The sequence below is a fragment of the Lithobates pipiens genome, unplaced genomic scaffold (genome assembly GCF_037356315.1).
Source record: "Lithobates pipiens isolate NorthernLeopardFrog02 unplaced genomic scaffold, aLitPip1_a1.2 Scaffold_19, whole genome shotgun sequence".
Classification (NCBI taxonomy): Eukaryota; Metazoa; Chordata; class Amphibia; order Anura; family Ranidae; genus Lithobates; species Lithobates pipiens.
In genome coordinates, this window is record NW_027507764.1 from 187,524,668 (window position 1) to 187,545,058 (window position 20,391).

Below are 20,391 nucleotides of genomic sequence, written 5' to 3' on the forward strand. Positions count from 1 at the left end.
TTCTCATCCCTAACTGTATCTATTGGGAAGAGCTCGGATTTCACCCAGTTTATTTCCAGCCCGGTAAAACTACCAAATGTCTCCACTATGCTCCTTGCCCCCCACCAATGAATGACCCGTGTCTCCCAGAAAGAGCAAAATATCATCCGCATATAGCGCTATTCTTTCTTCTCCCGACCTCCTAAGGAAGCCCAAAATATCTGGGCTCTTTCTTGGAAATGGCCAAGGGCTCCATTGCGAGGGCAAAGAGCAAGGGAGACAATGGGCACCCCTGTCTTGTTCCCCTTTCCAATTCTATCCTATCTGAAAATTTGTTATTAATTTTTTAATCTTGCAGTGGGCCTATCATAAAGCATTTTGATCCATCCGATCAGTGAGGGGCCAAATCCAAATTTCTCCAGCACCCGCCAAATATATCCCCATTCTACAGTATAAAAGGCTTTAGTCACGTCCAGTGACAATATAGCTCTTGATCCCTCATTTTCTATTGGTGTTTGCAAATTTAAAAAGGCTCTTCTAACATTTGTACTGGTGGATCTGTTTAGATATAAACCCCGCCTGATCGGGTTAGACCAATTTAGGGATAAATCTATTTAACCTAGCTGCAAGAACTTTAGCTAGGGTTTTTGCGTCTTAACATAAGAGGGAAATTGGCCTGTATGCAGCAATGTCTAGTGGATCCTTCCCTTCTTTTGGAAGCACTATAATGGTTGCTTCTATCATTGAAGTGAGCAAATGTCCCACCTCAATTGCTCCCTTTAACGTTTCTAATAATTCTGGAATCCGTATATCCCTGTAATATTTGTATCTTTCAATTGGCGGTCCATCCGGGGGGGGGGAGACTTTTGGTTTGCCATACCAACTACCGCCTGTTGAAGTTCTGCAAGTGTTATCGGTGTTTCTAATTCATCTTTCCTCTTGTGTGATTGCTGGTATTTCCAGATTCCCCAAGAAATCCTCCATTGTACCCACCCCTCCTTTTTTTGAGCAGTGTATAGGCCTTTATAATATTCCTTAAAGTTTTGCACTATTTTTGTAGGGTTTGATATTAGCATCAATATTACCGCTATTAGGTCCTCCTGTGGACCTAATAGCGGTAATAGTAGATGGTGGGGAATTGAACTTTACTAATTGCGCCAACATCTTTCCTACGGTTTCACGCTCCATAAAGGAGGCCTGTCACTGTAGGAGACATTTAGTCTCCACCCTCTGCATAGTTATCTTCTTGTTTATCTAGCCAAGTTGTTTCCCTCTCCGGTGTTGGATCTATTATATAATTGTCCTCAGCCACAACTACTTCCCTCCTAGTTCTTTCCTCCCGGGCTGTCGCATATTTATTATATTTAGCCACTTGCTATATTAGGATACCCCTATGGAAAGCTTTTAGGGTGTCCCATAATATTCCTGCCATTGCTGTACCTGCATTAAGCTCTATAAATTCTCTCATTTTGGTAAGGGTTCCAACTGATTTTTTAATTCAAAACAATATGGATTTATTTTCCACTCCTGTATTTTTTCTCCCCCAGTTTTCAACGCAATTACTAATTGGGAATGGTCTGATATCCCTCTTGCCCAGTATATTATCTTTTCCATGATCAGTAAAACTCTATCATTTCCCAATGCCATATCTATCCTGGAGAGTGTGGAATGTGAGGTCGAATAGCAAGAATATTGCTGAGCGCCTGGATTCCACACCCTCCAGAGATCAAATAGTCCCACTTCCTCCAAAAATTGACTCAACTGTCCCTTCTCAATGGGCTCTGCTATATTCCGAGTGGGGAATCTATCCAACTTGCTGTCCAGAGCCTCATTAAAATCTCCCACTATTATATAGTTGGTATACCTTGCTTATCTAGCAGGAATTCATTTAATCTAAGCATAACAACTATTTTAAATGGGGGTGGGATATAAACATTTGCCAGTACAAACGCTCTATTATCAATTAAACAATGAAGGAAAACATATCGGCCTAAATCGTCTATACTGGTCTGCCTGCAAGAAAAATTCACCCCGGTCCTCACCATTTCACTCACCCCCCTACTATAGGAACTATAAACTGAATGATATTGACATTGATATATTTTTTTCTGAAGTTGCTGGACTGTGTCCCTTGTTAGGTGTGTTTCCTGCAGGCAGACCAGTTCTACGCCATACTTCTTCCACATAGAAAATACTACTGCTTTTTTACCCACTGTACCCAATGCTCTTACATTCCATGACCCTATCTTTAGTGTTTTAAATTGCATCCAAGTACAAACTATATACACACTCCTGGGAATGATTTTTTTTAAATCTAGATTCAGGTGCACTATCTCCTTAATTCTCACACTAACACACTCATTATGATTTGAATTTCCCATTTCCTTTTTAAAGATAAAAAAATTTGTGATTTACAGAAACCCTTTTCCCTATATCTTTCCCGTGTTTGACTCTGTATAACTTCTTGCTTCCACCCTGTATTTCCTATAGTGCCTTAGTTTAAGCCACACTTCTCCGATATTAAATCTTGAACCATACTGGTATTCCCCCCTTCCCTCCCCCACCTTACTAGGTGTCCCCCTAGGGGGTTTACAGTGACCTCTTCCCACTCAACTTGTTCCACGTTCCTACTCTCACATTCATTCCCTTTCATCACTTCCTGAGCTCCCACTGTGCAGAACCACCCCCTTCCTCCCATATTTCAAACAATATTTCTCTTATATTCACCGACCGACCCAGCTCCTCTCTGTAACAAAATAGGTTGTCAGCCTTATCACTGGAGATTACTAGGCAAAGTTGTAACACAACACTTCAGGACTTTTAGTTCTGCCCAGGGGGCGGTCCCTAGGCTACAACCCCCACAGCCTGCCCTAGCAGACTTGGTTTTATTTTGCCTAGTGAAGGGGATGCACCTAGGAACCCTACAGGCCCATAGGTCCGTGTGTTTTTTTTTTTTTTTTTTTTTTTTTAAATGCAGAAGCTTGACTTTTTGCGCAAGATGAATGATCCTGTGATCTTCTATCAACAGCCGGCTGGGTGACAGGCTGGTTCACTTATCCTTGTAGTCTCCCCAGTCCGGCCATCAAGCGTAGGTCGCAGCTACGGCTCGGTAGGCCACGACATACCTCAGCTCCAGAGGTGGAGCTACTGATGTCTGCGTCAGTATGCTGGGCCAGTAGTCTTCCCTGTACTGATCAGGAGTTGACTACCATGGAATGTCCCCCAGCTCTGCAGGACTGGTAAGTGCAGCTCTCCCTGTCTCGGCAGGGTGGAGCAGCTGGGCATTCCCTGGGAGGTCAATTCAGGGCGTGATGCTGAGCGGTGCGTGTGCCCTGGGCTCTCACCTGGGGGTTTAGCTGTACTTGGGTGCCTGGGTCCTGCAGCTTAGTCCCGCTGGATGCCTATGTGGTCTGCCCCTGTGTTGGTGCAGCGATGTGCCTGCCACAAGCTTTCTCTATGCCTCTCATGGCGCTGATCGGCAGCCATTTTAAGTGTGGGCAAGGGTCAGACATGCTTCTGGCTTCAAGCGGCCATCTTCCCAGTGATTTTCTATTAGAACACTGGCGGCCATTTTCTTGTAGCCAGTCCGCTTAACTTACGCCCCTTTCCGCAAGTGCCCCACTGCCTGCTGGGAAACACACAGATCCCAGAGGCAGCGGGGAGCGTCCTTATTGCGCAGCGCGATTCGCGCATGCGCAGTAGGGAACCGGGAAATGAAGCCGAAAGGCTCCATTTCCTGATTCCCATACCCAAGATGGCGGCGGCAGGACCCGACAGGCGACCTAGAGATCGGCTTCGGGTGCCGACATCGCGGGCGTGCTGGACAGGTAAGTGTCACTATTTTAAAAGTCAGCAGCTGCAGTATTTGTAGCTGCTGGCTTTTAAAAAAAAAAAAACGCGGAGTCCCGGTGGACTCCCGCTTTAAAGCTGTTGTATTGTTTGCTAGATATCATTGTTATATGCATTTTGTTGAACGTTTAAATGTCTGCCTGGTATGTGTGTGGTGTTTAGAAAATACCTCATGTAATGCTTCTCATGTTATCCCATTTAGATCACACAGCTACAAACTTGTGAACTCCAATTAACTACATCAAAAGAAATCATCAACGATCTTGAGAAAAAATGCTCTTCAGATAAGGTATGGGTTCCATTTGTGCCAATGGTTCTGCCAAACTCCTAAAATTAAAGTGTTAAGCCTCGTACATACGATCAGATTTTCTGCAGACAAAACCTTGGACTTTTGTCCAAAGGCACATGCCTGGCTTTTGTCTTGCATACAAACAGCAAGGAATTGTCGGCCAACAAACACGAATGTAGTGATGTGGTTTTTCAGCTCTTTAGCGCCACCCTTTGGGCTCCTTCTGCTAATTTTGTGTTGGTGGAAGTTTGAGTGTTGATTCGCACTCTTCAGTTTGCGCTTTTCAATTTGTTCGTCAACCAGACATGTTGCGGAGTTGGAGTTGTTGCTTTGACCTAAGTCTGGAACAAAAAAGAGAAAAAGCACTAGCATTGCCTCATCTGCAAATATTGGGGACAAAAAGAAAACAAAAAAGGAATTCAAAGAAAACCTGTTGTCGGACTTTAAAGGTACAACAAACACTGGGAGTACAAAAAATATTGAAAAATACATATAGTATAAAGACCAGAGACATGAAATAATGATAAAAATCACATATGGAGATAGAATTCAGCTTTGATTGCCCCTGAACTTTCTCATATGTTTTTCTCTATTGGAAAACTTTTTTTGTCCAATCACTGATTAACGCGTATTTATGTGATGCTCCTGCAAGATAGTGAGATCCTTCTCTTTGCAATTTCTGAACCTCAAATGTGCCCTGAAGAAGCGTACAACGAAATGCGTAGATGCATTGTGGCTCACATCATGTATCGATTTCTATCTCCATTTGTGATTTTTAGCATTATTTCTTTCATGTCTCTGATCTTTATACTATATGTATTTTTCAATAAATGTTAAATATTTTTTGTACTCCCAGTGTTTGTGCCTTTTAAAGTCCAACCACAGGTTTTCTTTGAATTACCTTTTTTTGTTTTCTTTTTGTTCCCAAGTCTGGAACAGGAAGAGGAGGATTTATTTGGCCAAGAATTGGTTGCTTTATTAATTGTGACCAATTATGTCATATGCCTTTACTGTGGGTGCTCCAAGAGAATAATCCGGATGATTTTTGGTATTCTCTCCGGATGCCGGACCCCTGCTTTCACCAACTCTTGGCATTGCTGACCCCCTATATTAAGAAGCAGGACACATGCATGAGGCTTTTATTTATTTTATTTTTTGGTTGAATGATTTGATTTTTTAAATATTTTTGGATGCATAGAATGCACTTTTTGGTTAAGTTCTGTTGGCAGATAGCATGTCTAATTTAATTTGTTTTCTTTTTTTTAATGCACAATAAAAAATGTGGAGCCTAATACTTGGCTATATGTTTAACGTTAAATGATTTTGGGAGTGGGCAGTTACATTTAAAAAAATACAATGTAAAGAAAAAAAATGTTTTTCTCCTAGAAAACAGAGATTGCTTTTATTTATTTTTTTCCTCTTGATCTTTCAGGGTAGAGGAGATATCTGGGGTCTCATTGACCACAGATGTCTGCATAAAGAGGACCTGTCATGCCTTATTCCTATTACAAGGGATGTTTACATTTAAAAAAAAAAAATGAAGGGACTGTAAAAATAAAACGATACGTTTTTTTTTTTTTAGCTTATACATAGCTTTCTCTTGCATATGTAAACGGCGTTCGCAACACACATTTGAGGTATCACCGCGAACATTAGGGCAAGAGCAATAATTCTAGCACAAGACCTCCTCTGTAACTCTAGATTGGTAACCTGTAAAAAAATCTAAAGCGTAGCATATGGAGATTTTTAAGTACTGAAGTATGGCGCAATTTTAAAGATTCATATGTTGGGTATCTTATTTACTCGGCGTAACATCTTTCACGTTATACAAAAAAATTTGGGTAAATTTTTTTTTTTTATTATTCATGAAAGTGTATATTGTTAAAAAAAAAATTGTGTTTGAAAAAGTGCTGCAAATACCATGTGACCTAACAAATCGCAACGATCGCCATTTTCTTTTCTTTATCGTACATCATGGTACACATAGCCATAGTATTAACATAATGGGTGTATAGATGCCTTCAGTTGATGGATACTGGTATACCCAATAGAGGAAGGTCACTCCCTATATAACTTCTTTTCCTACCAGGAGTACCTCCGTTTTTTCGCCAGTATCTAAGGTGTTGGTCATGAGTGAAGATGTGCTCTGAGGACCTCCAGGAGGGATCCTTGCGGGATTCAAACAGCTTCCATAGACCGGATCCATCCAAAGTGCCACTGAGGCCAAAATGGATGGTACCTGGGCCTCGTATATGAAGCACAAGGTTTTGCCTGTAACGCCTCTCTTTGAGGGCTGCACCCCGGGACCCAGGGTTGTGGTCATGCTGCATTACCTAAAAGCTTTTCCTGGCGGGGTGCTTTTACAGGTCCAAGGGAGTGCAACCCCGATTAAAAAGGGACCCAGTCCTTGAAGGTTTACAAAACGCAGCCCGCCATGATGGGTGAAGGTCGAATTGACTGTTATATCAGCAAATCCTGCGGCGGGTATAAGGTAAGGGAAGAAACTTGGGAACTAAAAAAAATCCACCTATGATTTCTTCAAGGGAAAAAATGTTGTCATGCCTTAATTCTCCACTAGAGGGAGTATATGCACATACATACCTTTAATCTGTTGTCTTCACTGTAAGCTCAGTGTCAGTCTGTGTGGCCACAGCAGCTTGCACAGGGAGGAACCCCCTCAAGGTAAGAGCTCGGCCAAAATGCCGGTCCCGAGATTTGCTCCAACAGTTGCTTTCTCTACTTGCTGGTGTCATGGGCTCTGCCTGCCTCTGCCCACTCCCCCCAGCCCCCCCCCCCCCAGCTTAATAGCGGCATCATTCTGTCATGACTATGTTCAGCAAATGGTGCAATTTAATAGTGCCTCTGCTTTTGTGCTTAGGACTATGCCTACCAAAAAAGACACCACAAAGACCAAAAAACCAAAGATTTCACTCCCAGGCGTTTCCGAACTGTCATCCTCACCTGAAATACCAAATATGGCAAGTCAGCGTGAGCCATTGTAACAAATTGATGGTGCAGCTGCTTCTCGCATCTCAGCCCCTGTATACATGACTTATGATGTATTTTCCTCCACCCTGCAGGGCCTGGAAGGAAGATTAGTGGCTTTAATCACATCCTCCATTCAAATGGATAGGAAGCATGCTAGATCCCCCTCCCCACCATAGACCCTTTGCAAGGGGAACCGTGGGCACAGGATGAGGTGTTACCCTCAGGCGAACAGGAGGAAAAACAAACCGATGACTCCTCTGTGGAGGAAACAACTGTTGAGGAACCCTTTTCAGCCTCACAATCTTACCAAGATGGTTCGTTCTACTTTCATGCTACCCTTAACGGAGTTTGAAAGCTTGGTTTCTTCCTTGGGTTCCTTAAAAGCTTCACAGCCTTTGCATGCATTTCCTGTCCATGCATTACTAGAACAGCTTATTTATGCTGAACGGGATAACCCGGATAAGCATTTTCTTCCTCCAAAGAAATTTTCAGTTCTCTATCCCATAGAGGAGAAATTCACCAAAAATGGAAGGTTGCGATTTCCAGTGTGAATAAGTCTAACCTGTCCAGTAGACAATGCACAAATTCTTAAGGATCCAACAGATAATAGGTTGAAATTCCTGTTAAAATCCGCCTTTTCCTTGGCAGGTGCCTTTACTCAGCCTGCAGTTGCTGCAATAGGTGTCTGTCAATCCCTAAAGTACCAATTTAGGCAGGCCCTTAAAGAGGTTCCTGCACAACAAGCCCCGGATTTGGCCGAACTACCAAAAGCATTATGCTTTGCCATAGATGCCATTAAATATTCTATTCACATGGCGTCCTGCCTTAGCTTATCCTAGTGCACATGCGTAGAATCCTGTGGTTAAAATTTGGTCAGCTGAAGCACCATGTAAAAAGCTCCTGACTGGGTTCCCTTTTCATGGGGATTGGCTATTTGGGGATGATTTGAACAAATACATCCAAACAATTTCTAGTGGGAAAAGTACTCTTTTGCCAGTCAAAAGAAAAAGTATAAATGCCCTTCATTTAAAACTGCTTTCTCCTGCGCTAGGGGCTTCTGCCCCTAGGCAGTGGCGACAGCCTCCGCTGTCACTCTAGAGGAAAACCTCAGGATCAGGCCCAGGCTCAAAAGAAATCCTAGGGCTGGAAACCTAAAGCCTCATTATCAAGAGGCGCCCCCCTCGCCAGGGTGGGGGAAGACTTCTACAGTTTTCAGATGTCTGGCAAGAGGAAGTTCTGGACAGATGGGTCATCTCCATGGTAACTCTGGGGTACAAGCTGGAATTTCAGGGCTTTCCACCGTCTCGTTTCCAGAGATCAAACATTCCCAAAGATCCATGGAAAAGGCAATTCCTATTTTGGGCACTAGACCAATTAATGGCTCAGGGGGTGATCATACAAATCCCCACAGTAGAGCAAGGTTTGGGGTTTTATGCAAACCTCTTTACAGTACCAAAACTGAATGGAGATGTCAGACCCATTCTGAATCTAAATCCGTTCCTGAAGATCCACTCCTTTCGCATGGAGTCGATCAAGGTCAGTGGTTTCTATCCTACAAGGAGAACTTCTGGCATCTATCGAAATCAGGGATGCATATCTGCTTGTTTCCTATATGTCCCACTCACCAAACGTTTCTTTGGTTAAAGGTAGAACAGCAGCATTTCCAGTTTGTAGCCTTGCCCTTCGGGGCTAGCCACAGCACCCTGGGTGTCTACAAAAGTCCTGGCTCCACCTCTAGCCAGCTTAAGGGCACAGGGAATAACAGTCTTGGCGTACTTAGATGATCTATTGCTAATAGACCAGTCAGTGGCCGCTTTGGAGCAAAGCGTGCGTATTACAACCAGTTACCTGAAAAGTTTGGGTTGGATTCTCAACCTAGAGAAATCTTCCTTAAAACCGATAAAAAGGCTGGAGTACTTGGGTCTGATCATAGACACAGCCCAGAAAAAGGTGTGATCAATTCCATAAGAGAGCTGGTGCGGGTGATGAGGTCAAAAGGCGATCCCTCCATTCGCCTTTGAATGAGGTTGCTAGGAAAGATGGTGGCTTCATTCAAACCGGATTTCCTAATCCCAGTTCCATTCGAGACTGTTGCAAAACAGTATCCTGTCTGCTTGGAACAAAACAATTCAAGCTTTAGACTTGCTAATGCGGCTGTCCCCAAGGGAGTCCCAAAGCCTCAATTGGTTACTAACCCAGGATCTGCTGAAGGGAAAATCTTCCAGACCCGTTATCTGGAAAGTGCCAACGACAGATGCCAGCCTTTCAGGCTGGGGAGTAGTACTAGAGAAGACAACTGTCCAGGGACAGTGGTTGAGAGCTGAATGAACCTTGCCCATCAATATCCTAGAGATTCAGGCAGTGCACCTGGCTCTGAAGGTCTGGACTCCCAGGTTATGGGATTGTCCTGTCGGGTTCCAATCTGACAATGCCACAGCTGTGGCCTATATCAATCACCAAGGGGGCACCAAAAGTCTTTCAGCACAGAGGCAAACTATATTCTAACTTGGGCAGAAAGGAATGTTCCGTGACTATCGGCAGTCTTCGTTTCGGGAGTAGAGAATTGGCAGGTGGACTACCTGAGTCATCAGCAGTTATTCCCGGGGGAATGGTCTCTTCACCCCGACATTTTTCGGGCTGTTTGCCAAAGATGGGTGACTCCGGATGTAGCTCTTCTGGCGTCCAGATTCAACATGAAGTTGGTCAACATTGTGGCCAGAATAAGGGATCTACTCGCATTCGGAACAGATGCATTGGTAACACTGTGGGATCAGTTCTCGCTGATCTATGCATTTCCCCCTATTCAATTGCTGCCTCGACTTTGCAGGATCAAGCTGGAAAGAAAGCCAGTAATTCTGGTAGCACCAGCATGGCCTAGATTAGTGATGGCGAACCTTGGCACTCCAGATGTTTTGGAACTACATTTCCCATGATGCTCATGCACGCTGCAGTGTAGCTGAGCATCATGGGAAAGGTAGTTCCAAAACATCTGGGGTGCCAAGGTTCGCCATCACTGGCCTAGATGGTCATGGTATGCAGAAATCGTAAAGATGGCAGTGGAGGATCCATGGTCCCATCCACTACGGCCAGATATTCCATCCTACCTTACGAATGCTAAATTTAATGGCTTGGCTGTTGAAACCCACATTCTGAAGAAACGCAGGCTTTCCGAGTCAGATATCTCTACCTTGATTCATGCAAGGAAGCCAGATTCCAGGACTATATATTCTAGCGTCTGGAGGGCTTATGTTTCCTGGTGTGAATCCAAGGGTTGGCACCCTCGGAGGTATATCATAGGCAGAATTCTTGACTTTCTAAAATTGGGGGAAGAGATGAAGTTGGCCTTGAGTACTATTAAGGGCCAAGTCTCAGCTTTATCGGTTTTATTTCAAAGACTGCTTGCTTCACATTCTTTTGTCTGGGTTTTTATGCAAGGGGTGATGCGGCTTAATCTATCAGTCAAACCTTTGAACCCTTGGGACTCAAACTTAGTTTTGTCAGTGTTACAAAAACAGCCATTTGAACCGATACAGCATATTCCCTTAGTCCTTCTGACAAGGAAGTTGGTGTTTTTGGTTGCTATATCCTCAGCATGGAGGGTTTCTGAATTGGCTGCTCCCTCTTGTAAAGAGCCATATTTGATTCATGAGGACAGAGTGGTGTTGCACCCTCGTCCATGTTGTGTTTTTTTTTTTTTTTTTTTTTTTTTTTAACCAAAAGTGGTCTCAGGTTTTCACCTGAACCAAGACATTATCCTGCCATCGTTTTTCCAAAACCATGTTCCAGGGAAGAAAAATCACTACATTGTCTTGATGTGGTGAGAGCGGTCAGTCTATTTAAAGACTGCTCAGAATCGGAAGACTGATGTCTTATTTATTCTGCCAGAGGGTCCTAAGAAAGGACAAGTGGATTCGGCAAGTTATAATTCAGACTTCTAATTTAAGGGGTAAGATTCCCCATTTTCAAGTCAAAGCGTCCATGGCTCAGATCTGTAAGGCCACAACTTGGTCTTCAGTACATACATTCACCAAGTTTTATCAAGTGGATGTAAGGAGGTATGAGGATATTGCCTTTAGGCACAGTGTGCTGCAGGCAGCAGTATAGGTCCTCAAGTCTGGGAGTAACCTGCGGGTTGTCTCCCTCCCCTCAAATAGCATTGCTATGGGATGTCCCATTAAGTTTTTTAATGCTATGGCTCTGTCCCATTATGTATGATAAAGAAAATAGGATTTTTATAACAGCTTGCCTGTAAAATCCTTTTCTTGGAGTACATCATGGGACACTCCTGGTAGGAGGGGTCATTTAGGGAGTGAATCTTTAATCCTCTCTGAGAACAGACAGATGTACTGTATATACTATTAGAGGCTGAATCTGGTAAATATCAGACTCTGATCAAAAATGTATTTATTTTTTTTAAAACAATGTCTTCCTTAAAAAAAAAAAAAAAAGTAATTTTAAGAACGTTCATTTGATTTTCTAATCGTTAGTGGGATCAAATCGATGTTCATTTTCAACCACAGTGACGGGAATATTTAGAAATTCTTGGTGAAAGGAATTTTCAGACAGTGTATGGTTTTCATTCAGAAATTGCATTCATTTTAAAACAGAATTTTAAAAACAAGTGGAAATTTCAAACATTCTTTCATTCAGCGAATATACAAGAGATTTTTCTTAGGGATATTCTCGTCTGAAAATTGATCCGTGTGCTGGCTCGGTACACACCTATGCAGTTTTCTTTTGATCTGTTTGTGCAGCGCTTTTTGCTATACGTTTTGATTTTTGCGCACATGATTTTGCTGCGATTTGCTTTTTTTATTTTTATTTTTTGGCCAAATTGTTGTTAGGCAGATTAAAATATACACAAATGGCTGCAAAAATGCATTACATGAAGTATATTGAACCATAAAAGCACAGTTTTTTCATTTACAAAAGTCCTTGACCCTTTCCAAATACGCAGCAGCTGAAAAAAGTAGATGTGAACCTTAAATTAACTGTAGTGCGTTTTTGCAAAAAGCATCAAAAAACATAGGTGTGAACAAGGCCTAAGACTTTTAGTTGTATATAATGGGGTTAAAAAAAATTATTGGCCCTTTTATAGTACAAAAAGAGCAAATCGCTACTGTAAGGGGTTTATTTTTATTTTTTTATATTTACAGTAGCGATTATTTTCTTTTTTGTACTATAAAGGGCTAATTTTTGTTCTTTTAACCCCATTATGTTACTGGCCAATTAATTAATTATGAAAATAGTAATGGATTCATTTCATAATCTATTAGTTGTTTCTGCCCTAGTTCTGAGTAATTTTCTAGCAATTAAATGAAATGATTTTAGGAGAGGAATGCCAGAATTGGACCGGTATGAAAGTAGTTAAACCGCATGTAAACCCACAAGAATAGCAATTTGCCTATTACAGATTTGTTTTTGTTTTTTTGTTTTTTCTGAAATTCTCATTTTTTCATCTTGTGTTGGCAGTAACTAATTCAGGTTGTAAAGTTGATTATAAATGTGATGTGTGCATACTGTAAATCTTTAATATTTTTGAGACCTATATTTTTTTCTGTTGTAGGAAATCATGTCCGATCTTATGAACCAAATCCAAAGCCTACGAACAACCCTCTTGCACAAAACAGAGTCCATAGATGTTCTTACCCAAGAATTAGAAGATCTCAATGTATGTGCACCATTCCATTATCAAGTGCTTTGATTACATTTTCCTTACTTTTATATATTGCAGTAATTTTAAAATTCCCTAGCTGTGAATGATTAGCATACTGTATGATGCTGGCATTTTTGTATCAGCCATTGCACGTCATCTTTTCTGACTATTTTTAAACAATTGAGTTATAAGACATCAGTGCATATTTACATTTTATATAGATTGCACCTTCAGCTATAGCGGCAGAGTTTGGATTTGTAAAGTCCAATTTAAAAAGCAGTCTGTAGATTTTCTTGTACAGTAGTGATGGTGTCTTTTTTATTAAATTTTGTATTTTTGTAGAGTAAATACAGTTATGTCTTATCTGCTAAAGAAGAGAGCAAAACCCTTTTAGAAAAGCAGGAGAAACTAATCGAGGAACTGAGAGAGGGCTTGGAAAGGAAGCAGTCCGCTGACAACATTGAGGTAAGCTTTGCGAATTAATCTTTTTATAATGTATCAATATACCTATTTCCCCCTAGCCGATAAATATCTTGTGCCTGAAACCGTGCATCCACTAATAATTGTTATAGCATTGCTTTATTAATATTTTTGCTTTAATCTAAACAGAGAGAACTTTTATGTGAGGACTTGGCTCATGCAACTGAACAGCTTGGCAAGTTAACTGAAGCCTTTAATAATCAAGAAGCATTGCTTGTAGAGCAAAAAGAAGAATTGCTCAAAAAAGAACAAGTCATTACAGAACTAACAAACCAGGTAAACTGACTCTTTAATAACCATGTGTTCCCAAGAGATTTTTGGGCATGGTTTACATGCATTTGATGTGCGTTTTGAAATAATGTCAACACAGATCAGCCGATTTCCATTTACCTCTATGTTGCAATGTGAATAGCAGTTCTCATGTGTGTTTTTTTTTTTTTTTTTTTTTCCTGCTTTTTTTTTTTTTCTTTGAATGCAGCATGTCCTTTAGAACAGTGGTTCTCAACCTCAGTCCTCAAGTACCCACAACGGGCCATGTTTTCAGCTTTTCCTTTTTTGCTCAGGTGCGTTTATATCAATGACATGGTATTGATGAGTTATTTTATCTAAGGGAAGTTTCCAAAACGTGGCCTGTTGGGGGTACTTGAGGACTGAGGTTGAGAACCCCAGATTTAGAAGATGCCTTTGCACTAAAGGATAACTACATTGCAGCTGCATTGTGGTTTTAAATGTAAAAACCTCTGTTTGACAGAAATGCCCATCTAAACAACTCCTTATGCATTTGGTATTGGTAGCACACTTGATTAATGTCACTTTGTGCTTTTCCCTATGAGATACTGTTTTGTTATGACAAGCTCCCTTTAATAAGACAAAAGGGGTCTCATCTGACACCCCCCCAGTGTGATGCATGTTGCTTTCAGGTTCTTAAAGAGGTTGTATACCTTCTGTTTTGATTTGTACCTATAGGTAAGTTTAGGAATGTGCGACATTTGAGATATTTACTGTATACTGCGTTGATGTCATCGAGTCATGCACTCTGAAGGAACGGCAGCCCGTGCCACTTCAGGAGTGTGTGCCGTGACTGGCGCCTCCCGCGCATGTGACGTCACACAGCCGGAGTCCACATACACCAGGGGCAGCAAGAGGATTAAAGTAACTTGCAGCAAACCTGTTAAACATGATGTATAGTTATTTACCTTTCCAGCAGCAGCTTGTGTCTTCACCTCCTCAGTGTTACTTATCCTCCGCCACTGCAGATATCCAACACTTTCTGGGTCTGTGTCGAAGACCTGGCTCCCTACCACCTCATACATCTCTACAGGAAGTAAGCATTGGCCGCTGGTAAAGTTGGGATTTCCCTTTTTTACTTTGGGATTCGCGCCTCTTACGTTCTGCTTTCTCTTAGACAGAAAGTGAAGAACCGACATGTTTTGCCTGGGGTTCCACGTTATTAACACACCAAAATTTTAAACCATGCAGTTGTATGTAGTTTTAAATATTAAAGCATTAGTGGTTTGGAAATGCTGACTGTCCTATTTTTGTAAATCGTTTGGTATGCTGATTTCTCTTGTAGATGCAGATGCTTGAAATTCCAGAGACTGATGATGAAGGAATAAAACCACCCATCAGCAACAAAGGATCTCCTGCTATGCTTCTACAGGTAGTCTCCCAACAAAGACATATTTGCTGTAGTTCCTCGTAGTAGTCGGGCAGATTTACTTAAACCCAATTTGTTACTTTTGTAGAGCAAAATCATGGCATTTTAGAAGCAACCAATACTTTTTTTCGTGGTAGTGCACTTCCACTCCTTGTAAGGGATTTTGCCGCTATTTTTCTAACGTCACAATATGGGGGTAAAATCATGTGCAGGAGGGGCAATACACACGAGTTCTCTCTTGGTTATAGCATACAACATCACTGCACATGGGTGAGGCACATTGTTCCACCATTGGATGAAGGGGACCAATGCATGGTGCAGATTTATAGTACAGTGCACATGAATGGAAATATTCAGGCACAACTGCAGCACTATTTAAAGCTACTCGGATATCCTATTGTCGTTACTTTGACTATATACAGTACAATCTGTATAGCAGAATGAAACAAAAAAACCTAAACTCAATTTATATATATATATATATATATATATATATATATATATTATATATTATATATATAATATATATTATTATTATTATTAATTTTTTATATTTTTTTCCTTTTGTAATGCATTGCCGCTCGGCAGTGTTTATATGTGGTGGCTGCATTTGTTTTAATTTTTTGCAAGTACTGAAAATACCTGTGGATCTTAATTTTTCTCCTGTTGTGCGGACGAAGAGATGTTTTAGGAAGAGTCCACGGATCATGATTGCAATGCTTTGTAGGCTCTTGTGAAGTAAAATAATAATTGCACTATAATAGTTCTGAAAATATATCTGTGTGCATTTTATTTATTTTTCTGAAGGCGGACTTGGCCTTCCATTGCAAAATGATAAACGGTAGAAATCTTCAGTTTTGCAAAGGTGCTTAATTCAGTATTATATTTTGCCATTAATCAAAGCATTAAATAGACTTCCCAAAAAGCTTTTAATTGTGCAACTAGATTAGACCATACCGTACAGCTGTTAGGCTTCATGTAAACATAGCCTACTTTGACCGCGAGGAAAATGGAAAATCGCGGCACAATTTTGCGGCCGGCAGACATGTTCCTATCCTGAACGTGATTCTTCCACATTCAGGAGAGGGATGTTGAACCGCAGCAGCTCCTAAACAGTCCTAAAAGCCTATGTTTGCATGAACATACTTATATGGAATTGAGTTTAGGAGCTTTGGCAAAAAAAAATTATAATAGCCAAAAGCTCCTAAACTCAAGTTTGGGAGCTGTAGTGTACATAAAGCCTTACAGAGATTAGAGCAAAACAAAAGTGATAAAAACAAAGTTTATGTATGCTAGTTTTCACTACACTATCTTAACACTATTTTTTATTTTATTTATTTTTTTTCCCTTTTAATATAGACTCCAAAAACTCCAGTAGGAAACCCATTTGACTATGAGATGGCGCGTCTTGCCAATAAAAACTCACAGTTGGAGCAGCTTATATCGGCATTAAATGAGGAAAGAATGTCCAAAAATGAAGAAATAATCAGACTCAAGGTATAAATATTTTGGTAACAGAACATTGCTGTCACCCTGGAACTCCATGAAGCACCATTAGTATCTGTAATGTACATGTTGCATAATCGCTAATATTTTTAGTAAAATTGCAACCCTTTTTATGCCCTTTGCATTCTGCTAATAGACTTTTAGACCCCTTTCACAGTGGCGGACCAATCGGGTACACCTGTCAGTTTTTCAGGTAGATCATCCATTCACTCTCTATGGAGTGGTGGACGTCGTTAAACGTGTCTGCTGACACCCTTAGACTTTGCCATGTCCTCCAGATCATGCCAACAGCACGGTTTACATGAAAAAAATATATATATTTTTGGGTTGCCTGTTTCTTTGAGTACATCACAGGACACAGGATTTAATAGTCATTGCTACATTGGTTATGCTTCAGGTGAATAAACACTGACTGGAAAAAAGGCAGGCACAATCCTCCAAGCTTAGCTAAGCCTCAATTTTGTGCTAATGTCTGAAAGTGATGCATGCTTCTGAGTCTCTTTAAAGTTCCCCCTTTTTTTTGGGACGTTGGCGCTACATCTTGCCCCTTGGTGTTTCATTCCTTATGGGGCTATATACAGGCTGTGGCAGTGTGTAAAAGAGGTGGACTGGTTGACCATTTTGTGTCCTGTTCAATTCTATAGGGATCCCTTGCCCACACTGCTCAACAACATCTGCCTGATATTTCAGCCATCTAAGCTTCCATGGCCTTTGACATGGTTGTCTTTTGCCCATCGGGGCACATGTATTTTTGGGGATCGACTCCTCTTAGCCGAGTGGCTGCTTTTTGCTGGTTAACAGGTCTAGGGTCCCTCAGCAGACCATGGCTTCTTGCAGGCAAAGGGGTGGGAGAAGGACAATGGGGGCTCCCAGATTCTTTCATCAAATAGGTAGGTCCCCCTGCAATATATAATACTATTGGTCAGATTAGCGCTGAATCCCTGCCCTATCTGGTGTCTGCACTGTTTTTCAGGGGCACAATCCTCATCTCCTTTGTGTCAAAAAATAATTTTCTGGACTGAGAAAACAGCCTGCAAAAAAGGAGTGTAAGCCATTAAGGCTTAGGAATCTTCTGTATATGGGGAATCTCAGGGTTCAGGACACAGACTGCCATGATGGGCTTCTGAATCTTCTTCCTGCCAAAAAAATTCTCAAGTGCTTTCTAGTGCATACTTGCCAAAAATTATTTATCCTCTTTGGTTCACCCAGAGAAGGTGTTTTGGCACCAAAATGTTTTATTCACCGGTACCCCATGGAGGAAAAATGATATTTTAAAAATGGGGTTCACTGGCCATTTCCTGTTTGAATAAGACCCTTACAGTCCTAGCGGATAATGTTCCAGCCTTTAAAGATGCCACCGATTAGAGGTTGGTAGACCAGGTGCTGCTTTTCCCTCCTATGGGAATTGGACCTGCAGCCTGCCATTGCTGCTCTACACACACATTACTGTGTGCCAAGCTTTTAAGGTCTGCATGAAGCATATGCTCCTTTCCTGATAATCTAATCCGGAAGATCATGCCGTTACCGGAGTTTCTTGGTAGATACCTTGGAGGATTCAGTAAGACAGCTTTCACGAGTGGGCACGGTCTGTCCTCCGCTTTTTTTCCAATGTGTCCCCACTCCAAATCTATCAAAGTGAACAGATAACTGACAACCGCCCCAATCTGCTTCCAAGGCAGTTCCCATTGTACAGTTTTACACCAGAGCTCTGTAGTTCAATATTGTGGTGGTATGGGCCAGGTTTTGGGAATCCTTGGATTAGCCAAAGCATCTAACTTCCAAGACCATAGCAGCTTTGAAATGGTGGATATCCATGCAGATGCTGGAATTGGGGAAAGTCCTGTTTTGAAAACAGACCCCAATCTGTTGAGTGTTCTGCAGAATCTCTTCGTTCAGAGAAATATTTTCATCGGAGGAGCAGACATTTCTAATCAACATCCTGGAACTTCAGATAATTCAGCTAGCCCTCTGGCACTGGTCTGTCGGCCTTTAGGGCCTTCCTGTAAGGGTGCAGTCATACAATGCCACATCCGAATACATCAACCGTTAAGGAAAGATAAGAAAACATGCTGCTTGGGATGAAGCGGACTTAAGTTTGTCTTGGGCAGAATTTCACTTTCCGGCCATCTCCTCTTTCTACATTCTGGTGTGGAAGATTGGCAGGTGGATTTTCTCAGCCATTATTGGCTGAATACGAGGGAAAGGGCCCTTCTCCTGGAGGTATTCAGAGATTTGTTCAAAGTGTAGGATGGCAGACATGCATCTCTTGGTGTCCACATTCAACATCAAACTAGACAAGGAATCCTCTGGCCATTGCGGTGGATGCACTAGTGACTCCTTGGTACCAGTTTTCTCACTATTTCATCTCCTTCTCTTGTTACACAGGATGGTGTACAAATTTGGTAGCCAATCATTTCAGGCCTCTTGGCACCTGAGCCATGTGCTCTTGCAGATCAGCTGGCCCTGCTGTTCCAGGGTCTGATATTCCATTCTGCTTTTATAGTTGCTGGTTTTGACAACATGGATTTCAGACTCAAAATTCTACTCCTAAGAAGTAAAAGAATTAGAGATGCTCTACCATTAGAATGTGAGGAAGTGCACCATCATACTTGGATGGCTTATTACACTTGGTGTGAAATTTCATTCTCGGTAGTATATAGTAGGCTGGATTCTAGCCTTTTTCCAGTGTCGTCTGGTAATGCCCTTGGCATTGGGTACCATCATGGGACAAATCTCTGCCTTGGCTGTTCTATTTCAGAGACCTGTTATGTCTCACTCCACTTTTTGTTCAGGGTGTCACTCAGATTGTGTGTGTCTCTCCTCCCATTGTCTTGTCTTTTGCTAAACTGCTCAATCACTCACCATCCCAAATCGCTACAACATAAAAGCTAATTATTTTGTATGTAAGAACTGAAAGGGTTAAATTGCTTCTTTGCAATAACACCACAGGATATACCACAGATATATCAAAATGCTTCCAATGGTATATTTTAACAGAACAAAAGGGAGCATCTGACACATTCGTTGTTTGGTTTGCATACATAAAAGTAATAACATTTATAGCACAATAGGACAGGTGCAGACGTTCAAATAGACAAGAGATTCTACACTTCGATTGTATAGTAATGCCATTCATACTTTGGTTATTTCCTGGGTCTGTATGTTCTTTAAAGTATTAATGAAGTGATGGTTAAGCTGCAACCATTTACATGGATACTGTAGAGACAGGTTTCCTTTCTTGAAGAAAAATAAACAACTTCTAAAGCTGTCAAGACTGGTTAATCTGGTACAGTATGGGTCAACCTAGTGTCTTTACACAAATTGTTGCAGCCACTTGTCCCAAATTGTAAGACCTTTACCAGAACATGTCTATATAGATCCGTTTTCTGTAAAGGAGTCCAACACTGACTTTATTTCCATTATTAGTTGGTTGTATTTCATTGTGGATATTTTTATTTTTTTATCAGTAGTTTTTATTATTTTTTAAATAAGGGCCTTAACAAGATCCATTAACCATAACTACCTTCTTTGTTATGTTTCAGACCCAGTTATGTGAAACAGAAAATCTTCGTCTTGAGATTCAGAATTTGCAGGGGCAATGCAAGGAGTTACAAATCCAGCTAAAAAACTGCAGAAAAGGAGAGAATACTTGGTATGCAACAATTAAAGCTTGTGCTGTTATGAAAAAATGCACTCAACTTTAAAGCAGAGTTCCACCCAAAAGTGGAACTTCCACTTTAAACACTCTTTGGCCCCTTACATGCCACATTCGGCATGTATTTTTTTTGGGCGGGGGGGTGGGTGCTTAATTTTGAGTGGGACTTCCTGCTTCCGCCTATGGGCCGCCTAGGCGACGACTCCTCTCACCCTAGGAGGCCCCTTCCTCTCAGCAATCTTCTGGGACACGTGACAGGTCCCAGACTATAGCCTGTCCACTGGGAGAGCACGCCCTGTCGTGAAGCCACAAGCTGTCATGGCTTGGGTGCC

At 41.5% G+C, this 20,391-nt stretch overlaps 1 protein-coding gene across 2 annotated transcripts in view; it reads left to right on the forward strand.

Annotated features, from left to right (window-relative positions):
• The window catches only part of KIF15 (kinesin family member 15), a 162,934-nt gene that overhangs the window by 111,221 nt on the left and 31,322 nt on the right, over window positions 1-20,391 (forward strand). For both annotated transcript variants that reach the window (XM_077491569.1, XM_077491570.1), the window contains exons 24-30: window positions 4,031-4,117; window positions 12,672-12,776; window positions 13,104-13,226; window positions 13,371-13,517; window positions 14,815-14,901; window positions 16,258-16,395; window positions 19,947-20,056. In XM_077491569.1, the coding sequence (XP_077347695.1) occupies window positions 4,031-4,117; window positions 12,672-12,776; window positions 13,104-13,226; window positions 13,371-13,517; window positions 14,815-14,901; window positions 16,258-16,395; window positions 19,947-20,056 (797 nt within the window). The remainder of the gene's footprint in view (window positions 1-4,030; window positions 4,118-12,671; window positions 12,777-13,103; window positions 13,227-13,370; window positions 13,518-14,814; window positions 14,902-16,257; window positions 16,396-19,946; window positions 20,057-20,391) is intronic.